Source organism: Phlebotomus papatasi, chromosome 2 (genome assembly GCF_024763615.1).
Source record: "Phlebotomus papatasi isolate M1 chromosome 2, Ppap_2.1, whole genome shotgun sequence".
NCBI classification, from domain to species: domain Eukaryota; kingdom Metazoa; phylum Arthropoda; class Insecta; order Diptera; family Psychodidae; genus Phlebotomus; species Phlebotomus papatasi.
The window spans coordinates 30,874,664-30,895,397 of NC_077223.1; the positions used below are offsets into that span (position 1 = coordinate 30,874,664).

General features: G+C 34.5%; 5 protein-coding genes across 10 annotated transcripts in view; 2 read left to right on the plus strand and 3 right to left on the minus strand.

Annotated features, from left to right (window-relative positions):
- Positions 1-8,219, minus strand: part of LOC129803435 (uncharacterized) — a 124,289-nt gene extending 116,070 nt beyond the window's left edge. For 5 of the 6 annotated variants that reach the window (XR_008751862.1, XM_055850002.1, XM_055850003.1 and 2 more), the window contains exon 1: positions 7,833-8,218. The gene's annotated coding sequence lies outside the window, so the exon portion shown is untranslated. Of the gene's footprint in view, positions 1-7,832 lie in introns of all 6 variants that reach the window. The other variant, XM_055850005.1, reaches the window with a different exon arrangement.
- A 159-nt stretch (positions 8,220-8,378) lies between these two features.
- LOC129803447 (arrestin domain-containing protein 17-like) lies at positions 8,379-13,762 on the minus strand. The gene is made up of 3 exons (XM_055850025.1): positions 13,403-13,762; positions 12,945-13,325; positions 8,379-9,261 (listed from the first exon to the last, which is right to left on the minus strand). The coding sequence occupies exons 1-3, from the start codon at positions 13,641-13,643 to the stop codon at positions 8,687-8,689; spliced, it is 1,197 nt and encodes a 398-aa protein (XP_055706000.1). The 5' UTR covers positions 13,644-13,762; the 3' UTR covers positions 8,379-8,686.
- LOC129803454 (chymotrypsin-2-like) lies at positions 13,757-14,630 on the plus strand. The gene is made up of 2 exons (XM_055850034.1): positions 13,757-13,968; positions 14,030-14,630. The coding sequence occupies exon 2, from the start codon at positions 14,076-14,078 to the stop codon at positions 14,568-14,570; it is 495 nt and encodes a 164-aa protein (XP_055706009.1). The 5' UTR covers positions 13,757-13,968; positions 14,030-14,075; the 3' UTR covers positions 14,571-14,630.
- Positions 14,631-19,093: 4,463 nt separating this feature from the next.
- LOC129803452 (brachyurin-like) lies at positions 19,094-20,292 on the plus strand. The gene is made up of 3 exons (XM_055850032.1): positions 19,094-19,205; positions 19,273-19,463; positions 19,547-20,292. The coding sequence occupies exons 1-3, from the start codon at positions 19,143-19,145 to the stop codon at positions 20,094-20,096; spliced, it is 804 nt and encodes a 267-aa protein (XP_055706007.1). The 5' UTR covers positions 19,094-19,142; the 3' UTR covers positions 20,097-20,292.
- Positions 19,682-20,734, minus strand: part of LOC129803457 (uncharacterized) — a 29,576-nt gene continuing 28,523 nt past the window's right edge. Inside the window, exon 4 of the mRNA XM_055850039.1 lies at positions 19,682-20,109. The gene's annotated coding sequence lies outside the window, so the exon portion shown is untranslated. The remainder of the gene's footprint in view (positions 20,110-20,734) is intronic.

Here is a 20,734-nt window from a genome sequence, read left to right on the forward strand (position 1 = left end):
CAGGGTCAGAGCATAGTAGGCAAGTCTCTCATATTCATGCCCATTAGGCAAAATCTAAATGGGGATTAATATTTGAAAACTAATTTTTGTTAGGGTTGATTTCACTTCATTTAGGCAAATTTAATCAAATATGCAAATTGTCAACATTTTTTGAAATGCAACAATCACTCGAATTAGAAGTCGCCCGATAGGAAAAGATCTGATTGAAAGAGAGTCTACTGTAACAAAAGCTTCTTGTTGTGTTCTAGTCTAAATGATATTGAACTTTGCAGAAAACGGCTGGTCGATATCTTTAACTATTTTTGTTTCATTTGATTATTTGACAATTTGTTAAATAATCGAAAAGCGTTAAAAGACGGACTACGAACGGCAACTTTAAAACACAATTAAAATTCAGTCATTTTTTAAGTGATCGTTTTTTTCAATTTTACACTATGTAACCAAAAAATTCGAACTTTAGTAAATATAAGTGCAAGTAAAAAATCAATATTATCCATATTATCTGTGATTGCAAACTCAATCAAACTTTATAACCCCTTTTTCGGGATTTTACCTGTTTGGGAATTTCCTTAAAAAGATTCCCCAGAAAAGCTATGCAAGCCATTGTGAGAAGGCATCGACCTCTAGGCAGACCTAGGACAAGGTGGCTGAATCAAATTCAGAATCTTGCCTTGGAACGACTTGGGATCGAACCCGAACATCTTCCTGAAGTGGCGGAGGATCGACAAGCGTGGGTTGCTAATTCTGATGTCATTGGCCCGCGACGCCAATAGGGAAGAGCGGTTGAAAATGAATGAATGGGAATTTGTCTTTTAGGGATTTCAGCCCATTCGGGATTTTGGTTTTCGGAATCTTGGCCCTTTCGGGATTTTACCCATTCATACAGGATTTTGGCTATTCGGGATTTCGTCCTATTCGGAACTTAGCCCTATTTGGAATTTTCGCAAATTCGAGATTTTGATTTTCGGAGTTTTGCTTGACTCATTTGGGATTTGGCCCATTCGGAAATTTGAGTTCTAGGATTTGGACCAGGACCCCTGTCTGAATGTTGCTTGAATTGTCAGAAACAGAGAAGTGTATATTTTTCAAGTAACTAGGGTAAAATGAAGTAATTTGGAACCATTTCCAATTTAGGTTATTTGAGATTTGCCCACTGTTTCGGACGAGTAAAGAAAAAACAAAGTCCACGAAATAGAAAAAAAAGACGATTAAGAAGAAAAGGAACAGCTTTTCTTGTTTTTGAATCTCTAAAACAGTGAAAAAATCTCAAATGTCCCAAATTGTAAATGGTTCCAAATTAACTCATTTTACCATACTACAGGCTGCAAGGCCACTATATTTGGTAGAAATCTCAATTTTAAAAGGCACAGGATATTATATAAACTTTAAAGAGCTTTCTCTAAAAAAACAGAAATTCAGTTTAGCAGAAAACAATGCAATCATTAAATCCCGAAATAACATTAAAATCGATCTGAAAGCGATGTGCAGAAAGCAATATCGATTTCCGGGAAAGATAAACAAGATTTCAGGGTGAAAGGGGGCAGAAACACCACAAAACATAGGAGGAGTAGGATATATACTTAATTTCAGTAAATCGATAGAATTCTCCCTTCTGGGGGATTGTCTTGGAAATTGTCTTAAGAGAATTCTGAGATGATTTGTCGTCTTGCCAACGAATAGATAACTTTTATTGTGGAAAATAAAAAAATAAAAGAGAAATCCCTATATATTTACATTTCCGGGTAAGACAATCCGGGAATGAAGGACGCTTCCATTGTGACATAACCTCAAAGTTCACGACAAAAACACCTTTTCAGGTACTTATTTCTTGTAAAACCGTCAAAATTTGGGGAAAATCCATTTGTGAAGACCACAATAGAAGCTTTTCGTGTAGTCTCTTCTAAAATATCAAAGACCCCATTAAAGACATATTTTGGAGTATTTTATCACCGAAACTCGTGTGACAGGCAATTGTCATGCGAATTACCAATAAAAATCACCTTTTTTGCACCAATCGCCGCATTTTTTTCTCTTTCTTTTTCTACTTCTTCCTTCGCCATACTTCAATTGACCGTCGCTTGAAGTACAGAGAGAAAAAGCCCCAAAGAACAAGCAAGAAAAGTGGGCAAAAAATGTCTTGGAGAGAAAAAAAAGCCATGTAACAAGAAAAAAAATTTAGAGGTCTTTTTTTTCTACCTTTTCTCTCTTCTCTCGCTCTTTTTTTCCATCTTTAACCATTTTCTTTGTCCTCACCTTCGTCTTTATGTATTCTTTCCATAATGAATTTATGTATGTGTAATAAACTTCAATAAATATTATTAATAATAATATTGTGAAAAAGAAAAAAAAATATGGTTGAAAAATTCTTTCCTATCGCCCCTTCTCGCCACATTCCCCATGGCGGCGCTTGGGTAGAGTGAGAAGGAGTCTTCCTCTCCAGTGAGAAAAAAAACTTTTCTCTCTCTCTCATAACCTTTTTTTCTGTCTCTGCCTGCTTCTCATCCCAGTATATAAATTCTTATTTTTATATACCACCCGACACACATTATATACTACAGCAAGTTTTATGTACTTACGCCCAGAGAGAGAGAGGTGATAAATAAGTGAGGAAAATACACAATGATTCAAGTCGATTTCTGTGGCAACACCGCAATATTGGATGAGATTCCTTATATTCTCACCTATAGTGGCCATTACAAATTACAATGCCCTGAGATTCGACTCAAACTTTCTCAAAGTGTTCCTGAGAACTCTCAAAACATAAAAATTTATATGGGTAAATTGTAATGATATTTAAGCACGTATACTTTAATTAATATAGTGTAAATTTGAACTTTAATGTTGCATATAAATTTATAAACTACACAGTAAAAAATTGTGTGAGAAATAAAGTTATGTATTTGAAAAGTTGTGTAAATTCACAAGCAATATGGTTGTAAATTGTAAAATTACTATCATAGTGGTGGTACGATACTTACATAATGCTAGTAAAATTATGTATTGTGTAAGGAAATTTGTGTATTGGAAAATTTGTGTGAGAACTGTCAAAATTCCATTGTTTACTATTGCAATTTTTCTAAGATTTCAGATAGATTTTGCATTTTTAACTGCCTAATTGTCTTCTGGAATCATTCATTGGATTCTTAAAATGTGCCTCAGTCGTGAAAAATTAGGAATAATTATGTAATAACAGAAAACAGAGGAAGCATCATGTAAATTAGAAAAATTGACGATGCAACTCTTGGCCATTTGCTGAAGAGAAGTAAGCAAGTCGGTAGCGCAGGCAGAAAACACGAGACCATCAACGCAAAGATTATGGGTTCAAGTCTCAGACTCTCTCTTATTTTTTTTCCGTTTTTTATTCTTTTTTTCTTTTTTTTTCTTAGTTTAATACCGAGACATATCACAGATAATACAAATAAACCGAACAAAATTGCTCTACAATCAAAATTATAGACAGGAAGCCATTTTATAAAATTGGAAATACACAACTTTGCCAATACACAACATTTCCAATACACAAAATTTACAACCATAGCGCTCGTGCAAAAATTACCAATCGTAGTGGTTGTAAATTTTTTTACCGTGTACAGAAAAAGCCGAAATAAACCCAGTCTTTCTCGCTGAACCATCCGAAGTCGCAGAAAACGATTTCCAATATTACTACAAAATTTTAGATTGGTATATTAAGGTAGAAAATATTGGCTTCCGGTTTGAAATGTATGTACATTGTACATTGAATTATTGCACTTCGAGAATTGTACATTGTACTTCGAGAAAATTGTCCTAAAGTATTAGATATCGCATTCTTTTGAAGGGTTGTATGTAGCGAAATATTTGACTTCAAAAAGTATTGCTTGAAAATTATCCATAAAATAGGAATCATATCTCAGGGTTAAAAATATTCAAGAAGTCAATTTGATAACAAAAAGTTCATATACACCAGGTTTGAGTTCGATTACATCGGAAAATGTAATCATTCATTTTCAACCGCTTATCCCTATTAGGTACGTATTTTTAAATAAAATTGAGCCTCATCGTGATATAATTTAACTGCACAAACAGATTTAGAAGCTAAATTACATTATGATATGATATGGCCCAGTTCCACTTAAATATAGGGGAAAGATCCCAATTTCAAAGGTGCCCCACTTTTAAAAGTGCCCCACTGCCTATGCATTTGGGGTACTTAGCCGGCGCATCTCAGGTAGCGGATAGGTCAAGGCTGTAATCGGATAGGTCAAGGTAATTTCTATTTGTGTAATGGCATTATAAACTAATGCAAATTTCCGATATGAAACATTCTTTTAACTGCCATTTTTCTTTTCATAGTCATTGTTGCCTACTGACAAAGTTTAAATTCAAATAATTGTTGTAAGTCCTTCTGGCTAATCTTTAGTTTATTTAATGGCGTGCAGACTCAGTGAAAAACGTGCTCTATATTGCTCTCTAAAATTTATCGATTTCAAAGTGATCTATAGATCTAAGAAATTTTATTGAATTGATCAGGGATACTAGAAGAGATAAGGAAAGGAGAGGATTCTCAGAACGTAAGGTTAGGAAAAAGATATAAAAAAATGTCACGATATTAACAATATTTTAATTTTCAGATTCCTATCGTTCTGTTCCAACTATTTGTTTATTTTGTTTATCTATCATATTAATAAAGTTCCTATTGAAATAAGTGATGACTTATTCGGAACAGTCATATTTTAAGAATATACAGACAACACACTATATTTCTTAAATTGTCAGTAGGATCAGCAACTGGGCTATTTGCATATATTGCAAATATGAACTATTCAATTACTCTAAAATTTCATATTTTACAAATTCAGACATACTTAAACTACTAGCCCTACCCATAAAGAAGTGGTTTAATTTTTAACGAAAAGAAATTGCATTGAATTATTCACAAACTAATTCTATTATACACGTCTTTAAACTTGATAGAATGAGGATAAACGAAAAAGACACAGAGCCCGGGGCAGAATTAGCTACGGATAGAATTATGTAGTGGCATGTTTTTGGTTGGCTTAGAAAGATTATTGAGAAAACCATTATTTTTTCTATTCATTGGAATACAGTAGACTCTCTCTAATTCGGGACCGAAATATCACCCGAATTAGAGAGAAATTCGGGCGACAAACTTTTTGAAATGCAACGATTTTTTATTCATCTGCGTATTTATATTAATTTTACATACTCATATTTATTGCAAATTTCATGAAGATCCCTTAATAATGCAAATCACATCAAAATTAAGACAAACCATGCCAAATTTGAACATATTTGATTCATTCGATAATCATAATCAAATTTGAAAAGCGACTGTATTTATCAGCCTGAAACAAACACTTTTCTACAAATTATACGAAAAGAAAAATTTTCATTTGTTGGCTGATTCTGCCCTGGTTGCCCCTACTGCCCGACTCATATAACGTAAAAGGTTGTTGCAGTTCTTGCTATTTACACTACTGGAGTTTTTGTATTCCAGTAGCGTAAATTAGTTTTCAGTTATTAAACAATAAAAAATAAAAGCATTTTTTGTGTCAAAAATGCTATTTTGTAAACCTGTTTAATATTTCGCAGACTTGATCAGCAGTTGTCGTAATTTACTCGTATACAAACTGCGAATTTCTCTAATAAGTTACGAGTTTTTGGAATATATGAACCAAAGCACGAGAACTTCTGATTAAAGCGATAAATATGTAACATAAAAGCCTGTTTTTTCTTTGTGTAGAATCACAACGTTTCTTCGATAAAATTATGACTTCCTTATGGCCTCTACACACTAGTAGAAATTTCTTTAAAAAATGTGTTTTTAAAGAAGATTTCTCCTATCCTTGTAGGCAGAAACGTCAGAACTTTTTAAAAAAGGCCATTTTTGACAAAAATTGCTTCTAGTGTGTAGACACCATTAGACTCTATTAGTGTAAATTATACAGATTTTAATTCTTTGAGCCTATTTACACCGCCGCATTAGATTCAGATTGAACTGTCTCAGAATCGGATTTTGGGAGAACTCAGTCTCAATCTAATGAAACAGTGTAAATGGCATCAATGAAATCGTTTAGATTTCTGGCCTAGATTGAGACTAAATTGTTCCAAAATCCGACTTTGGGTCAATTTATTCTCAATCTAATACTGCGGCAGGGGCCCATCAAGGCTACTAAAACGTGAAGCTATTTTTCACTTTTCCTTGTAGAAATTTTGCAGATATTGCACCGCGACTTAAACAAATTTGCTCGTAGTTCTTGTATTATTTCGGCGAGCATTATGAAATATGTATTTTTAGATAGCTTTTAACGAACAATTTCGAAATATATCAGGCTGATAAGTAAATTCTCTTTAGGAAAAAAATCGCCAGTAGTCTTCAGTGCCTCTATGCAAAAACGTATGAAAAAATGAAATGTCGAAAAGCCCCTGGCTGGGGTATAACTGGCCTCATTGAAAGTTTATTAAGCTCGTACTTTATATCATATATTGTAGAAAACTGAGCTGCATCAAAGCTCCCCAATCATCCCCATGATCCCCATACAATATCTGTTTTAGGCGTTTTAGGTGAGAATAGAATAATTAGTAGCCTTTCATCCATTAGGAGCTTTAATTAAAGACATCTCTAAAATTTTATTGTAAAGATCAGGGGGGTAGCCAGTTTAATAAAAAGTGAAGCTATTTCTTACTTTACTCTGTTAATATTTTGCAGATTTTGCACCAGGATTCAAACAATTTGCTCATAATTCTTGGTGGAGATTATAAATCATGCATTTTTGAAAAACTTTTAATGCATAATTTCGAAATATATCAAAGTGATAAGTCAATTCTCTTTGGGGAAAAACTTGTCATTAGGTTCATTTTATTTCTGTAAAAATGTATGGAAAAATGAATGTGATTACCCCCCTGGTAAAGATATAGAGTCCTAACACCCATAAAACCTACAAGAAATTTTAAAATATTTTCCATAAATTTTCTAAATCTGACTTGTCCCACATAAAGAATCTCACGAAGCATAAGCTGCTTTGGCCTTACAACTAGTTTTCATCTCTTTCGCTCTCTCTCTCTCCACGTAGATAGTAGCGACATCACTTCTCACACTCCTTTTTTCTGAAACTAAACCTGTATTGAGTTGTCCCTTTCTAGCCCAGTGCCAACCCGTATGAAATGTCACGGGAGAGACAGAGATAGCAATGCTCAAAAATATGGTAGATGGAGCTCTTGTACACATAGTAGGCGCCTCTATGTACAAGAAAAAAATACAATATACATGGGTGTGAGGGAGATGGAGAGACTTTTTCAGACGCCCTTTTAACCACATTTCACACAAAATTTCCCGGATTTTCCAGCAAAAAGGCATAATTTGGAGTGTATTGGTCATGGTTATGTGCAATCTTGGGGTTTTAGGTGTGGAAAATGGGGCTTTTTAGCGTAATTTGCCAGGGTCTGCTTTCTCACACTCCATCTCACTCACACGCTTCCCGGAGTCTTTCTCACACTCACTCACACACAAACTCATAATCACAGCAGGCGACTCCACTGACGATTACACTGTGGAAAATGGGGAGGTATTTTTCGCATTTTCCTGCAGGAGACAGTGGAATGGGTGAAATAGCTCCCCAGGAGTGGGTGGCATCACCTCCCCGAAGGGGGGCCACTGGGGTAGGAAGGAGAAGGAAAGCTGATGTCGGCAAGGTGCGAGCGAGAGGGCGCTACCATCTCTCTCTCCAAATGGAAGTTGAGAAATGGTGGCCAAAGCACAGTTATCTGAGCCCATTAATTTTCACATCGATTTTCGCGGGCTATTTTCACCCCAATTGGGGTCATTTTATCACCTGCCACACCACTCAATCTGCACAGTAGCTCTCCATGCGTCCGCCAGTTGTGTTTTTGGGACACAAAAGCACCTCCACGGTGCCACAGATGATGTTGAAAATGTGACGAAGCAGATGAGAAGACAGGGTTAATTCCTTTGCACACCACTACTCCTTTCCTAAGGCCCCCAGAGCCAGAAAAAACCCACTTGGAGCACAGATTTCAGCACAGGGCGACACACGACACTATCACGGGCACACACAAAACACTTTAACACACATCACACATCTCAAAATGTCTCAATATTTCAATTAAAATCCGATAATTAAATTATGTGTATACGCGATTTTTGCGGACATCTTTGCTTTCAGCGACTCCAGCGCCAGCGGTTATTTTGCAAAACATGGAGGAAATAGGCATGTGAGCTGCAAAATTTGACAATGGCCGGCCGCCGCATGCCATCACGTCAATGGGCCATGTTCAGCCAACTTCACACTGCCCGAAGGGGCACTGAAAATCTCCCGCCAAAATTCTGACAAAACCTCAATTTTCAGAGGAAAAAGAAATTTATCTAAAACATTGATACATTTTATTAATCTTTCTACGAAATAACGATGGAATAATTGCATTTTTTCACTCTGTGTAACCTTATTTAAAATCAATGTAAAACATTACGAAATATGCTCTGCAAAAATCACTTATCGATAATACCCTGAACCTAATCTCCAAAAAATGTGATAAAAATTCCAAAAGAGTCAAAGAAAAATCAGTGTAGTAATACCTCTCAACAGTTAAAGGCACAGCCCTGGTATTTTCCAGCAAAATATTAAGTGAAATGTCGAAGTTCTTGGAAATAGTCGGCATCCTTTGCATCCTAGGGCTCCTCCAAACTGGCACGGTGAGTACTAAATCCCAGGGCAGTGGCAAAGATATCCGGTGTACTTTCAATTTCCACCATCATGGCCACTTCATCGCATTCCTCCTCGGGCACCGTATCCGGGATATCGAGAGCCTCCAGGGACGTTGAGAATTCATCTCTGGTGGTTAGCAAACTCAGTAGATTATCAGCCCAACGCTGCTGATCCCTCAGCATATTCTCAGTGCCTGATCCATCTGTGTCCGAGGACACAGAGGAATGAGTAAATTGAGACTTCCACTTGCGTGACATATCATTGAGGGGTCCAGTAATGGTCACTGGTATCAGCAAGTCGTATCGGCGACAGAACATCTTCACATTCACTCGCAGATAGTACATAACACGAGCTCGACGATAGAGACCTCCGGTTCTGGGACAAACGGGCACTTCCAGATGATGATTAGCACTGACTCCACGGGATTTGTGCGAGACAATCACACGCCGAGGCTCAATAATCCTCTGATTGTAGAGACCACCCTGGAAAATGAATTCCTGCAGGAGTTCAGAAGTGATAACTGTGGATTTTCCTTGATCTGAAAAAAATGAGACAAAAGAAGAATAAACAATCACGACGTCCATCGCCGTCTTTTAGAGCTGCGATGACCAATTTCCAGAACAAAACGACGTAAAAAATCTAAATGAGTAATTCTGGTAATTCTGGCACTTTTTCCAGAAAGTACCACGGAACAAATATACGTTACTATGTTTCCCATATGTTTCTAGTGAGCCGAAAAAACTTTTCACTTTATTAGCTATTTTCTGTCATTGTAGAATGAATTAGCAAAAAATACTAATACAAGATAAAAGCCAATTTAATAACGAAGAGGCAACCGAAAACCCTAAATTAGCAACCTACGTAGTTTTGGAGATATCTCATGAAATGTGTACGAAAACAGGGAAAAAATTACACTAAAACCAGTCGCATTTTTCAGAGCAAATGTCACCCCCTTGATACGATATAAGTATACGAAAGTATAAGAAATTTGATTAAAAATCATCCTAAAACAAAATCTTAGTAAAGTTTTGTTTGTAAAGGTTTGAAACAAACCTCATTTGGCAGAGTTACACGGAAAATAAGAACACGAAAATATTTTTAGAAACAAGAAAAAGTTTCCAAAAAACAGTATAAATGTTTCTAAAAATGTAGAGACGCGCCCCGTGGTACACGAAAACGTTTCTAGAAACACAAAAATCTATCTAGAAAATCCAAAATTCATCCAAGAAACACGAAAACGATTATACACTGAGAGAAATCCGAAAAAGTGATTTTTTTATTTTTTAAAGTTAAAAAAACATTCATAAAAACATAAAAAAATAAAGTTAAAATAAAAGTTAAAATAACATTCCGGAAATGTTAATTTTACCCTGCAGTATTGATCCAAAATCGGTGTAAATATTACCCTTTTTAGGTGTATTAGGGGTTAAAGGTACTCTTTTTCATGTTAATTTTACCCTTTATAGGTGTATTAGGGGTTAAACGTACTCTTTTTCATGTTGTTTCTACCCTTAAAAAGGTGTAAAATTAACATTAGAAAATGTTGATATATTTTTACACGTAAAAAGTGTTAAATTTCTAAGGAAAAAATGTTAATCGCACCCTCTTTTTTTCTCAGTGTAGAAACACGAAAAAGCCATCACGAAACACACAAACCCTTAAAATAAATATAAAAATGTTTTTAGAAACTTGAAAAGTATCCAAAATTCACAAAAGCACTTCTAAAAGACCACGAAAACGCATAAAAGAAGTACAAAATTGTTTCTAGAAACATAAAATATTTGTAGAAATTCAAAAATTCATCTGTGAAACACGATTTTTTTTAATTAAACTCGGAAACGTATTGAAGAAACACGGAAATTTTTATAGAAACGCAAAAGCGTAACCAAGATACACGAAAACTTCTTCGTCTTCTATTCTTTAATATTTTGCAGGTGCCGGACGTTCCCTGACATCCACACAGTCAAACAGGAAATTTAGAAACACACAAAATTTAACGAAGAAACACGAAAATGTTTTTAGAAACCTGAAAAGCATTCAAGAAAAACTAAAACGGTTTTAGAGACTCAGAAAAGAACTTAAGAAACACAAATACTCTTCTAGAAAGACGAAAATGCATTAAAAAATTAAAAACGATTTTAAATGAGATGAGAAAAATTCTAGAAACATGGGAATATTTCTAGAAATACATTCAAGAGACACTGAACCTTTTCTTGAGACTAAGAAAACATTAAAAATCATGAACTGTTTTTTAGAAATACAGAAAATAATTAAAAAACACGGAAACGTTTCTAGCTAGTTCTTTTGGCACAAAATCGTTTCTAGAAACAGAAAATCATTTCTAAAAGAATTCGAAAACTCAAGAACGATTTTTCTATTCAGAAACGCTTTTAACAAAACACAGAAATTATTATAGAAAACGTAGAAGCATAACTAAGAATCCCAAATACGAAAACGATTTTAGAAACAAATCGCAAATAAAATTCCTAGACACTTGCAAGCATTTGTAGATACGACACAATGAATATAAATAAAAGATCAAAACATGTTTAAAAATAAATAACAGATGGAATAGAGGAACTGCTTGTAATTTGGGACAATTTGGGGATAACGTTGGACACTGCAAATATATTTATTAAAATTATAGGATTTCCTTCCAGTATTTAATGAATAATGTATTTTATGTTCTTAAAATAGATGACAATGGGCAGGGCATCCTATTGAGTTGGATTAGCTGTCCAAAATTACAAGCAGCGTCAAAAATTACAGTCAAATTCAAGTATACATTCTTATTCATTTTCAATCGTTTGAAAATTAAAAAAAACGCAAAGACAATAAACTGTTTGTAAAGGTTCCAAACAACACTTCTGAAAAGGGAGTAACAAAAAACTTGAATTTCTATTTGAAAATATTGCAAATTACTGTCCCAAATTACAAGCATTTTCCCTTTTGGACACTCAGAAATGATCCTAGAACTTCAGAAACATTTCTAGAAACGCATTAAATAAACACGGAAATGTTTCTTAAAAAGCGGAGAAACATAAATGTTTTTTATAGAAACACAGAAACATTTCTAGAAATACTAAAACTTATCCAAGAAATACAGAAACGTTTGTTCCTAAAACGCGGAAACGTTTTGGAGAAAACATGGAAATGCGAAAACAGTTCTTAAAATGCAGAAACGTTTCGAAGGAAACAAGGAAATATTTCTATAAATGCAAAAACATTTCTTAAAACGCAGAAACATATTGAAGGAAACACGGAAATATTTTTAGAAATACGAAAACATTTCTCAAAATGCTGAAACGTTTTGAAAGAAACACGGAAATGTTTCTTGAAATGCGAAAACTTTTTTAAAATTCCGAAACGTTTTGAAAGAAACACGGAAATGTTTCTGGAAATGCGAAAACATTTCTTAAAATGCAGAAACATTTTGAAGGAAACACGGAAATGTTTCTAGAAATGCGAAAACATTTCTTAAAATGCAGAAACGTTTTGAAGGAAACACAGAAATGTTTCTAGAAATGCGAAAACATTTCTTAAAATGTAGAAACGTTTTGAATGAAACACGGAAAAGTTTCTAGAAATACGAAAATATTTCTCAAAATGCAAAAACGTTTTGAAGGAGACTGAAACGTTTATAAAAATACGGAAATAAATATAAAAGTTTACAAACTTTACAGAAATACAGAAACGCATTCGAAAAATATGGAAAGGTTTCTTAAATTGCAAAATTTAAATTTTTCACCTGAAAAATGTCTTCAATAATGTGTTTTGCAGAAGTAATTCAAAAAATTAATTCATCTGTAATCCAAGCTTTATGGATTAGATTTTTGGAATCTCCTATAAGGATTTTTATTTTGATCGAATAAAAAAATTGCTAAATCCAGATAATTCCAGACCATACCCAATTTTTCTGATAAAAAAAAGAAAAATCTGACCCCGAATGTCTATTGCTTCACAATCTAAAAATATTAATGATTCTGCCTCTTGTGGCCAATGAATGCCAGAAATTCTTGAAATGTGTCGTCAGAAATCTCAAGCAGCAGTAAGCTCGGGAGAGGGTCAGAGAAACCCAAAACATTTATCGCGTTTATCAGAATGAAAACAATTAAAATAGCTTGGGATCAACTTCGTGAGAGATAGATAAAGCTTTTGTCATTTGACTTGAAACTAATCTGGAAATTGTAGAAGAATTCTTGGGATCGTAATTCAACTTACTGGCCACTTGGTAGTCCATCAACAGTACATTAACTTGAATGGTTTCTCCACAGTAAAAAGAAATCCTCGGGATGTAGATATGACAGCGAGCTCGAGCATCTTTCCGACTGAAGAAGACCGGAAAGAAGCATGAAACCCTTGGCAGAAGAATTTTTTCAAAGCACAATGGACGATAGGAGAGTTGTGGTGTATCTTCATTGAATTCATAAATTTTCAGTTCTTTTCGGATTCGTTCCGTGAAGAATTTCTTCTTCACTGCAATGTCCAGATTGTAGATGACATAGCCATGGGATGAATTGAAAGATGTCACCATGGAATTGGGGAGTAAAAAATTGAAGCTGTAGGAGTAGGTGCCCTTTTCCATCATTGGACAAATATTTGCTGTAAAGAATTGAGGAGCAGAATCGAGAATTCTCAATTGCAAGGATTCACCAAGAATATTAAGAAAAGCAACTAACGATTTGCAAAGACAATCATTTCTCGTGAAATAACTGTCTGCTGATCATGGTAGAGATTACTGGATGCTAGAAAAGGCATTGCTCCACCCTCCCTAAAAGCAATTTTAGCCACACCACGAAGAGTTGCTGTGATCTTCTTGAGCGTTTCCGGACGATCAATGTCAACAGTCACTTCTCCCGTGATTTTATCACCGGCAAAGTACATCCCTTCCGGACTATCCAAGACCACGTTAATTCGCATTTTTACTCCACTCCACTACAAAAATGTCACTGACTGATTTCTTTTTTTTTACTTTCTCTACTGATCTGATAAACAGTTACATCCTGACAGGTTTTTTTCTTCTCCACACTCTCTCTCTCTCTCTCCGATTTCAGGCCTCTCCAGTGTCTCAGCCTGACAATCTCCCGGAGAATTTTATAATTGGTGGAAGTCCTACACCAGAAGGCATAACATTTGCGGCTTTTGTTGTGAGCTTTCTTCCAGGACAACCTAATCATGGCTACATCTTCACAGGTAGCCTCATCACCTACCAACACATCCTAACCGTAGCCCAAGGAATTTATGGGTACTGAATCTACCTTCTAGAATCCCCCAGAAATTCTAATCACCAACTTCTTCTTCTCCAGCTACACAAACTGGCAAGTAGGATTGGGCAGTGTCCATCGAGAGGAAATGCAGTACTTTGTACCATCCCAAGCAATCGTACACAGTGACTACAATCCACTAAACCTCCAACACAACTTGGGAATTCTAATCCTACCCCACTTAATTCCACCGTTCTTAGTCAATCCAATTCAATTGCCTCCACCATTCCTTCAACCCTCTCCAATGTTCCGTTACTATGGCTTTGGCATCACTGACTACGTCGACATGAATTCTGTCCCAAATACTCTCAAACACGGTTTTACCAGTGAAATTCCCATCCAGAACTGTTCGTCAATCTTTGGCGGACAACTCATCACGGAAAATTCATGGTGTGCCCAGCAATTCACCAGTGGACTCTGTCACGGGGATCAGGGTGGACCCTTAGTGCACTTCTTCGAGAACTATCTGATTGCAGTGGCTAGTTTCTGGATGGTACCCTGCCATGGGGGCTACCCAGATGTCTTTGTGCGTATTGAGCCATATATCGGCTGGATAAATAATATAACTATGTCCGATAATTAGCTTCCAAAAAACAACTATTGCAATGATTTTATCAATTCAATAAAATTGATTCACGAAGGACATTAAGCGTTTTTTTTTTCATTGCAGTCACTGCAAAATGAAATCGTTATCTCATATCCTTTGGTCTTTGAAGGAAACACGGAAATGTTTCTAGAAATACGAAAACATTTCTTAAAACGCAGAATCGTTTTGAAGGAAACACGAAAATGTTTCTAGAAATGCGAAAACTTTTTTAAAATTTCGAAACCTTTTAAAAGAAACACGAAAATGTTTCTAGAAATGCGAAAACATTTTTTTTTAAATTCCGAGACGTATTGAATGAAACACGGAAAAAATTCTAGAAATGTGAAAACATTTTTTAAAATGCAGAAACGTTTTGAAGGAAACACGGAAATATTTCTAGAAATGCGAAAACATTTCTTAAAATGCAGAAACATGTCTAAGGAAACACGAAAATGTTTCTAGAAATGCGAAAACTTTTTTAGAATTCCGAAACGTTTCGAAAGAAACACGGAAATGTTTCTGGATATTCGAAAACTTTTTTTTAAATTCCGAAACGTCTTGAAAGAAACGCGTAAATGTTTCTGGTAATGCGGAAACATTTCTTAAAATTCCGAGACGTATTGAATGAAACACGGAAATATTTCTAGAAATGCGAAAACATTTCTTAAAATGCAGAAACATGTTTAAGGAAACACGGAAATGTTTCTAGAAATGCGAAAACTTTTGTAGAATTCCGAAACGTTTCGAAAGAAACACGGAAATGTTTCTGAAAATTCGAAAACTTTTTTTTAAATTCCGAAACGTCTTGAATGAAACACGGAAATGTTTCTGGAAATGCGAAAACATTTCTTAAAATTCCGAGATTTATTGAATGAAACACGGAAATATTTCTAGAAATGCGAAAACATTTCTTAAAATTCCCACACGTATTAAATGAAACACGGAAATATTTCTGGAAATGCGAAAACATTTCTTAAAATGCAGAAACATGTTTAAGGAAACACGGAAATGTTTCTAGAAATGCAAAAACTTTTGTAGAATTCCGAAACGTTTCGAAAGAAACACGGAAATGTTTCTGAAAATTCGAAAACTTTTTTTTAAATTCCGAAACGTCTTGAAAGAAACACGTAAATGTTTCTGGTAATGCGGAAACATTTCTTAAAATTCCGACACGTATTAAATGAAACACAGGAATATTTCTAGAAATGCGAAAACATTTCTTAAAATTCCCACACGTATTAAATGAAACACGGAAATATTTCTGGAAATGCGAAAACATTTCATAAAATGCAGAAACGTGTCCAAGGAAACACGGAAATGTTTCTAGATACGCGAAAACTTATTTATAATTAAGAGACGTTTTGAAAGAAACACAGAAATGTTTCTGAAAATGCGAAAACATTTCTTAAAATGCAGAATCGTTTTGAAGGTAACACAGAAATGTTTCTAGAAAAACGAATATATATGAATAGAAATACGAAATCAATTCAAAATAAAACTGAGCCTTAATAGTGATTATTATTTTTTCATATCACGACTGTTTGGTAGTTTAAGAACCTGGCAAGGACTCGGGAAAAATAGTCGAGGCAAGAACCAATATAAAGAAAAGTCGGTAATGTAGAAGCACTTGAGAACAGCAAAGTGCTAAAAAAAATGTCCAGGAGAAAGACTTCCCCTTTTCAACTTTCATTAGAGTAGCAGTAGCACCATAATTCATCAAAGTATTTTATCGAAATTAGAAAAAAATAAAAACAAAACAAAAAAAGTTTTGTTAAACAGACAATTTGATCTTCATTAAATTTTGCCAAAAGGATGTTGATTACTAATTTGACAGATCTTTTTTCTCACATTTTATATCGAAAAACATCCTATAGACAATGATTAATTAAGAAACTGTACGATTAATTTCTCTTACAGTTTTTTTGCTCACCGTTTATCGAATTTTCGTTTTATTTCTTCAATTTTCTTATTTATTTTCACCTAGTGCCACCGAGTATGAGACAAGGTAATACGGTAATCAATAATTTGCGTAAGAATTGCAATAAAAATGCGTAAATTAACGGAATACGGTGAAGCTACAGCGAGCATTTTACTGTCAATGTGATTCTGCCCTTACCCTACCCGTCAAATAATATCTGCAGATATCTTTAAGATTTCTGTAGAGAAAATCTACACCTCTACAGAATATCTGCAGATAATTCTGTAGATATTCTTACGAATTTTATTTGGGCTTGGGACAAAATTCGTCAGAATATTTCGGCAGATTTTCTGACGAATCTCTGACGAATTTCTGTAGATATTCTGCCGATTTTCTGTAGATTTTTTCTACATTCCAGACTTTCCAGACAAGATGTGTCAGAAGAGATGGAAAAATTTTTCACTGAAGTTTGCAAAATTCAATAGAGTTATTTTTTGTGATATCACGGTGTTTATATAAAATAAAGAATTCTGCGACGCCGTGTTACAAGTAGAGAAAAGTAAAGTGAAAACTTTAAGCAGAGTATCGACCTAAATTTCGTGTTTTTGTATCATTCCATGGGCGATTTTTAAAAAATTAGTATTTTTGCTCGCATCTTTTTACTTATTTAAAATGTTGAATCGGTAGGGGAAAGTGGTCTGCCTTTGAACGTAAAATGATGTTCAAAATTTGAGATTTTTTTCAGAGTAAACTACAACATGAGTTTTACTTTGCACTACACCAAAAAATTCTCTTGTTCATTGAGCTTCTATGCTTACCCCATTTAGAACTCGCAAGTCCTCAGTTTTTCCTGGTGAGAAACTTGAAAATGTGATGTCGATATATTCAAAGGCAGCCTGCATGGTCTGCCTTTGAATGTGGTTAGGCAGCCTTTGAATCTTAATCTTTCACAGAGAATATTTGGTCTGTAACATTAAACAGCCCATAATTGATTAGCATGAACCCTAATGCACTCAATAAAACAATCACTGTAGTCAAAAGTCATTATACAACAACATTTTTTACATTTTTCTGAAGCACTGTTTTTCACTTAAAAATTTGTAATAAAACGCAATTGAAGTTGACAATTGTCAGTTTGAAACATCCTGGCCGGAGCAAGATAGCATGTTATAAGTATTTGTATGACATTCGTCAGACCAAAGTAGGAGTTTTATTCTGCTCCCGGACAGGAAGCTGTCAGATGTTTCAATGTATGGAAAAAGAGGATTCAAAGGCACACAACGTTAAGATTCAAAGGCTGCAGCAGAGCAATATTTGCAAACTTTTATCACCCACAAAAATTGTCTCATCTGAATCAAAATGTATTTGGAGAAATACCATCCAAGAATAACCTTCTATGATTCACAATAGAAGATTTGTTCGAAAAATTATTTTTATTATGAAAAAACACATGAATTGTGGAACATCAAAATTACAGTTTAGAGCTCAGTTTGGTTTTTTTGCCCTAGCACCTAGAAAATAAGAGCTGGGGTCTGCATTTTTTTATGACTTGTGTGGATTATGAATAGCTATCTAATAGTTAATAGAAAAGAATTTATGCTTTAAAGAAAAATGAAAAAACTACAATATTCAAAGGCAGACCACTTTCCCCTAATGCTTGTTAAGCAGAGCATACCATTTTCTTTATAACTCCTACAGTTTCTACATAAATCAACAATATTTTTGTGAAGTAATGGACACTATGCCGATTTTCTCGGCAGAAATTCTACCGAAAATCTGTAGATTTTCTGCAGAAATTCTGCCGAAAATCTACAGATTTTCTAGCAGAAATTCAGCAGAAAATCTACAGATTTTCTAGCAGAAATTCAGCAGAAAATCTACAGATTTTCTCTGAATACACTGGAATATACCGTTAAAATTCAAAAAACCTCAGAGTAAAATCGGAAGGTAGAATAATGATTTTACGGGTAATTTTTATAACCTCACAATTTTTTTTTAACCTTTTTCAAAGAATCTGATGAAAAGACAATTTACTATAACTTAAACATACACTACGCAAAATTTTTCAATTTGTCTTTTCAAATTTTCACTAACCACTAGTATTCATTCTTTCCAAATTTGAATTTAGATCTTTACATTCCTCATATTATTGTTTTAAAAAATAGGTTCTATTCTATTGTGAGGTTATGTTGAAAATAACCTCAAAAATTCCTCAAAAATGTATTAAAGATGAGTAATGTGAATTTCCTTTTTTTTAATCTCTAAAATCGTCATTCTGATATGGAAATTGGCACTTATTTCTTGTGTCACAAATAAAATATTTTTGGTATGTTAATCCTAAATCTGATTTGCTTTAATTTTCCTTCAATCAATGTAAAATCTGATTTTGACAAAAAAAATCCCATTGAAAAACAAATTTTTAAAAATTGTGAATATATCTGTCCTCAAAGAAATGCAATACTTCCTCTCTTTGACTTTGTGTTTTTAGGCAATCTTAATCTCGTGGGATCTATGAAAAATCCCCTAAAAAGCGATAAATTATCAGAAGAAAATACCACAATGACTATCGAGCTTTCGTCGTGCTGCCAAAATAAGCAGTGTTAAAGTTGCTTTTGAAGAGAAAACTTCAACAGAAAAATAAATCAATTGAAATGATGTTTAAGAAAATAGGAAAAATATCTCTTCTCTGTTTATTCTTCCTCTTGGCCATTGAGGTGAAAATTGTTAATAAGTAAAAGTGTTTAGTTTAAAGGGGGCTATAGTGCAATTGATTTGTTTTAGGCTAGAACAACATACAAGTATGCAGATCTTCCTGAAGAATTTATAATTGGAGGACATCCTCCGAATATTGATTTGGAACATGTAGCCCTGATTGTTAGTCTCCTAGACACCCCTACGGAGTATGGATGGCTCTTTACGGGAACCCTTATTACCCCTCAGCACATTCTAACTGTAGCACAAGCGACTACAGGGTAAGTACAAAAAAAAAGACTTTGCGAAATCTCCGAAATCTCTAACAAAAATTTCCCATTTATTTTTTTTTTTTAAATTCCAGTTTCTATCGCTGGAAAGTTGGTCTTGGCAATATAAATCGTCTCATGATGACTTTTTATACTGCAGCCAGTGCTACAATCCATCCAAATTTCAATCCTGTCAATTTAAATAACAATCTAGCCATACTTCTACTTACCCAATCTATCCCAGAAGCTATAGCAACTCCCGTCCAGCTACCACCTGATAACCTAGCTCCAGCCTCAGCATATCTTTACTATGGCTTTGGCACAACAGATCCCACTTCTGCAGACAATCTACCCAATGTCCTGCAGCAGGCAGTGGCTGTGGAATTGCCATTAAATGAATGTCGACAGGTCTACGGAAATCAATTGATCACAGATGCCACCTGGTGCAGTCGACCAGCCATCAATGACGGTCTTTGCTATGGAGATCAAGGTGGTCCCCTAGTTCATTTCCTAGACCACTATCTTGTTGCGATAGCTAGCTTTTGGATGCCTCCTTGTAACAGTAATCATCCCAATGTCTTTGTACGCATCTCACACTATCGCCAGTGGATCAATGAAACCGTGGGCTGGCCAATAGAGGTATAAATATTTAAGCATTCTGAGAACAAAGCATTGAAAAAAAAATCTAGTCGAAAAAAGGCTTTTAGACGAGTTCTTGTATTTTAAGAGAACTCTAACAAAATTTTATTTTGGACCTTATCCATTTGGAAATTGCTTAAGTGAAACGTGAAATGTACCATCTTTTGTAAATTGTGTAAATAAACTTGTTTTTTAGACCAAATTACAAATTTTTCGTTGAATATTCGTCTAAATTTTTAAACTAATATGGATTTGTTAGCCTCAGGACCGAATTAGACTCTAAAAATCAAGTAAGGATGAGCGAAAAGACAGATGCCATCATCGTAAATTTAATCTAAAACACAAATTTCTCTCGCCATTTATCACAATTTCGTCTCATGCGTTCTATTTTCACACAATCACTTTATGTAAATATTATGTGTTCGTTTTATTAATACGAATCATCTGAGAATTATAAAAGAAAACATAAAAAACACGTACATTAAAAAAAGGGTAAGCTGAGACACACACCTTTGATAATCGAACAAAGCATGAACAGCTTGATTCAGGCTCTACTGCAAAATGCTCCTCAAAACAAACTAATATTTTTTCGTATAAATTTTATCCCAATTTCCTATCATCAGTTATTGTTTTATTCTGGTTTA